At 46.3% G+C, this 3,598-nt stretch overlaps 1 protein-coding gene across 1 annotated transcript in view; it reads left to right on the top strand.

Moving 5' to 3' along the window:
- The window catches only part of LOC103363766 (protein FAM107B-like), an 18,556-nt gene that overhangs the window by 2,849 nt on the left and 12,109 nt on the right, over positions 1-3,598 (top strand). The window contains exon 2 of the mRNA XM_008290655.1: positions 3,174-3,249. Within this exon, the coding sequence (XP_008288877.1) occupies positions 3,174-3,249 (76 nt within the window). The remainder of the gene's footprint in view (positions 1-3,173; positions 3,250-3,598) is intronic.

Below are 3,598 nucleotides of genomic sequence, written 5' to 3'. Positions count from 1 at the left end.
CTGATCCACCAGTGACTGGACCTTCCAGATACATGAGTCTTTTCTGCAATCACTGAGACACATTCAGGGACCTCAGATGATGCATTCACTGACTGTGGGACTTCTAGCACTGACTGGCTGAGCTACATTAGAGTCACTTTAAAGGGGAAGAATCAGTCACTTATTTTACTTTTTTGATGTGTTTACGTTACTGTGTAGAAATCTGTGTTTACTTTGACGTGAAAGAGTCTTTTTTTGTTTTTAATGATATCGCCATGAGTCGATGTTGCAAAACAGTAAAAGAGGGTTTAATGGTTTAATGATCAGTTCATCCTGAAACAGTCAACAGTGACACTACTGGTTGACTGCATCGGACTGGAGGACGCCAGAGCCGGATGAGAACCACGCAGACTGAATGTGGAGTTATAGAGTACTTGTGGGCCTGGACTTGCAGATTCCTGGAAAACTCCACTGATGGAAACAAAGCTCAGAGGAATGTGATTCTCAAACAGCCCCAGAGTTTCTAGTGAACCAGAGAAAAGCGGAGCCCTGACAAATATTTGAGTTATGAAGCACGACGCACCTGTTGAGGGCGTGTTGGGGTGTGCCTGTTACCACGGTGACCAACAGCTGACGGGGTGTTGGGATGGAGGAATCAGAGTCCCATCGACTCATCGGCCTATTTTTAGTGGAGTGTTTCCGTCAGCAGCAGCAGGTGGAGACGGCTGAAACCTCAGAACCAGAGCTGGACATGAAGAGAAGCTCAGCAGTGACTCGAGTCGTTATTTACTGACTGCTGCAGATTAAAATCACCAGATGAACCTGCAGTGTTCCAGCTGTGCTGTCCACATCCAGGATTCTCCTGCGTGGGGTTTCATTCGTCAGCTTTAAGCTCCAGCTGCAGTCTGCAGCAGCACGATGAGGATGTTGTGCTTCTGTTTGAGCTGATTTACAGAAAGCCAGTCAGAGGTTGAAACAGGATGGGTGCAGGTCGGCAGCAAACTCAACAAGTCTCCATTCAAGTCGTGTTCCAACAGCCTGGACTTTAATGCACCGAAACACATAGAAACCTGTTGATTAGGAACATCGATATTAACTCAAAAAAGCCCGGATGTTACTGGCCCTTGTAGAGCAGTTAGTAGAGCAGCTCAGTGGTCGGACTGGAGGGTTCGGGTTCGGGACGAGTCCTGCTACAGGTGTTGTGGAGAAGAATTACTTCTGACTAATCTGTAAAACCCTTTGTGTTTTCAGACACACAGCTGTGTATCCGACTCAGGTTTTGTTTGGAGTAAAGAGCTGAGAGCAGGCGACACGCTGCTGCTTCACCTGGTGCCATCACAGCGTCACCGGCTCTCCACCAATCAGCTCCCAGGAGGTCACGACCTCAGAGCAACGAATAAACAGCAGCGAGTTATTTTTAGCTGCGCTCATGTAACACCACTAATCAACTCCTGGTAACTGGTGCTGGTTAACTGGTACTGGTTAACTCTGCTGCTCAGCGGTGGGTTAAATCCAGCTCCAACCACAGATTAAGACGATCAGAGAAAATCCTGCCGCTAAAAATAGAGCAGAGCTCAGCAGAAACCTGAGTTCATCCTCAAACTTTCTGCTTTAACACAGAAAACATTCACACGATGCTCATTAGTTCACATTTAATGAGATATTCACACCTTTAAACAAAATTACTGAAAACTTGTCAAACAAGCGACCAGTCTTCATGCTGAGCTGGAGGTTTCTGGTCATTGTGTGAATGGATGGAGTTTATTCAACATTTATTTCAAGGTTCTTAGTTTTATGTCCAACTCCAGTCCTCTGCACTGAAGCCTTGGACTCCAGTACCTTAACCAAATGAAACAAGGCATAAAACTAAAGATGGATTTATTCAGTGTTCACGTTCCTGCTCTGGAAATTGATGCAAATGAGTGCATTTTGATGAGAAAATCCCTGAGCTGCATATTTAAGGTCTGGAGTGGATCCTGACAGTCTGAGCTGTGATGCTGCTGGCTGTCCAGCAGGGGTCCCTCTGTCCTCAGCTCAGTTCAGCTGGGACGGTGGAAACGCTGTGAGTTCTGTTTTCATTCTGCATCTGCTCACATTCAGTCAAAGTGTCCCTTTAAATCAGCAGAACTGCGAGAGCAGCTTCAGTGTGGCATCACGTTCAGACAAACCGCTGTGGAACTGCAGGAAACTGAAAACAGACAGATTCTCAGTGGACTTCTGAACTGTCTTATCTGGTTTCTCTGTGGGTTTCTGACGTCACGCTGAGTCTGAACACTCGTGTTTCATGTGTTCAGTTCAGATCTGAGTTTGTTTGGACTCAGAGTTTCAGCGCCCCCCTGTGGTGTGCCTGGTTCCGGGGTCACCTGTCTGAATGTGGGTCAGTCCACAGAGATCAGCCTGTAAGCAGCATCCCTGTCTCCCAGGGAGGGGGGTCCGGCCGGGTCCAGGACACAGTGAGGCCTTGTACCATGTTGCAGCCTGATGAAGTGGCTCTTAGCAACCAACACAGAGTCCATTCAACCTGGAGGAGGAACCGAACAACAAAACACTCAAAGCTGAATGCTGTTAAAGAAGCAGAGCAACATTTCCACTGCTTCTGCTCCTGAAGAGGAACAGTTCAGAAGTCCACTGAGAATCTGTCTGTTTTTAGTGCCCTGCAGTTTTACAGCGGTTTGTCTGAACATGATGCCACACTGAAGCTGCTGTAAAGAGACACTTTGACTGAATGTGAGCAGATAGAAAATGAACGTTTGTGTCAATACTGCACGAATTCTTTAATATCTTTTATGATTTTAGTCAACGTCAAATTAAAAATCTTCAACAAACTAACTGCAGCTTAGTGAAGTGAAGCTTTACATCCTCAGAGTCCCAGAGCAACCCGACTCAGACAGGCTCTCCATCTGACTGGACTCCATCTGACTGGACTCCAACTGACTGGATTCTGACTGACTCGACTCCATCTGACTCGATTCCAACTGACTCGACTCGAACTGACTCGACTCCATCTGACTCGACTCCATCTGACTCGACTGCATTTGTTTTGAACTCCATATGATTCAAATCCATCTGACTCAAGTTGACTTGGTGACACGTTCTTTGAATTGCTACTTGTAGCATCATGTGACTGAAACATGCATCAAGTAGATTTGGGTCGGTTTTGTTCTTCAGTCTTCTTCTTCTTCTGTGTTTTCCAGAAAGCGTACAGCATCGGCCACGAGCCTCCACCAAAGCAGCAGTGTGTGAAAAATGGGAAGCACCCAAAAGGCAAAGGTAAGTTTGTCCCCATGGTTACCATCCGCCTCAGAGAGCAGAAGGTCGGTGTCACAGGGGAAACACCAGAACACTGATTGTAAAGCTTCAGCAAACACTGTTAAAGAGAATGAGTTAAATAATCCCACTGACTGAGCTTCAGCTACCTGAGACTGGAACACACCTGGTGTGAGCTGGAGGTGGGGTTAGTTCACGTTGTGCTGTAGCCGATCATTAACCTTTATTTAACCCCAGAGCTACACGGAGGTGGAGGCCTCATTTACATCTCAGAGACAAAGAGACACACATTAAGATAAAAATGTACAAAACAGTTCGAGGAAAACTTAGATAAAATTATTAGCATTCTTGG

The sequence above is a fragment of the Stegastes partitus genome, unplaced genomic scaffold, assembly GCF_000690725.1.
Source record: "Stegastes partitus isolate 25-593 unplaced genomic scaffold, Stegastes_partitus-1.0.2 Scaffold690, whole genome shotgun sequence".
Taxonomy (NCBI): Eukaryota; Metazoa; Chordata; class Actinopteri; family Pomacentridae; genus Stegastes; species Stegastes partitus.
This window is presented reverse-complemented; position numbering and strand designations above follow the sequence as displayed.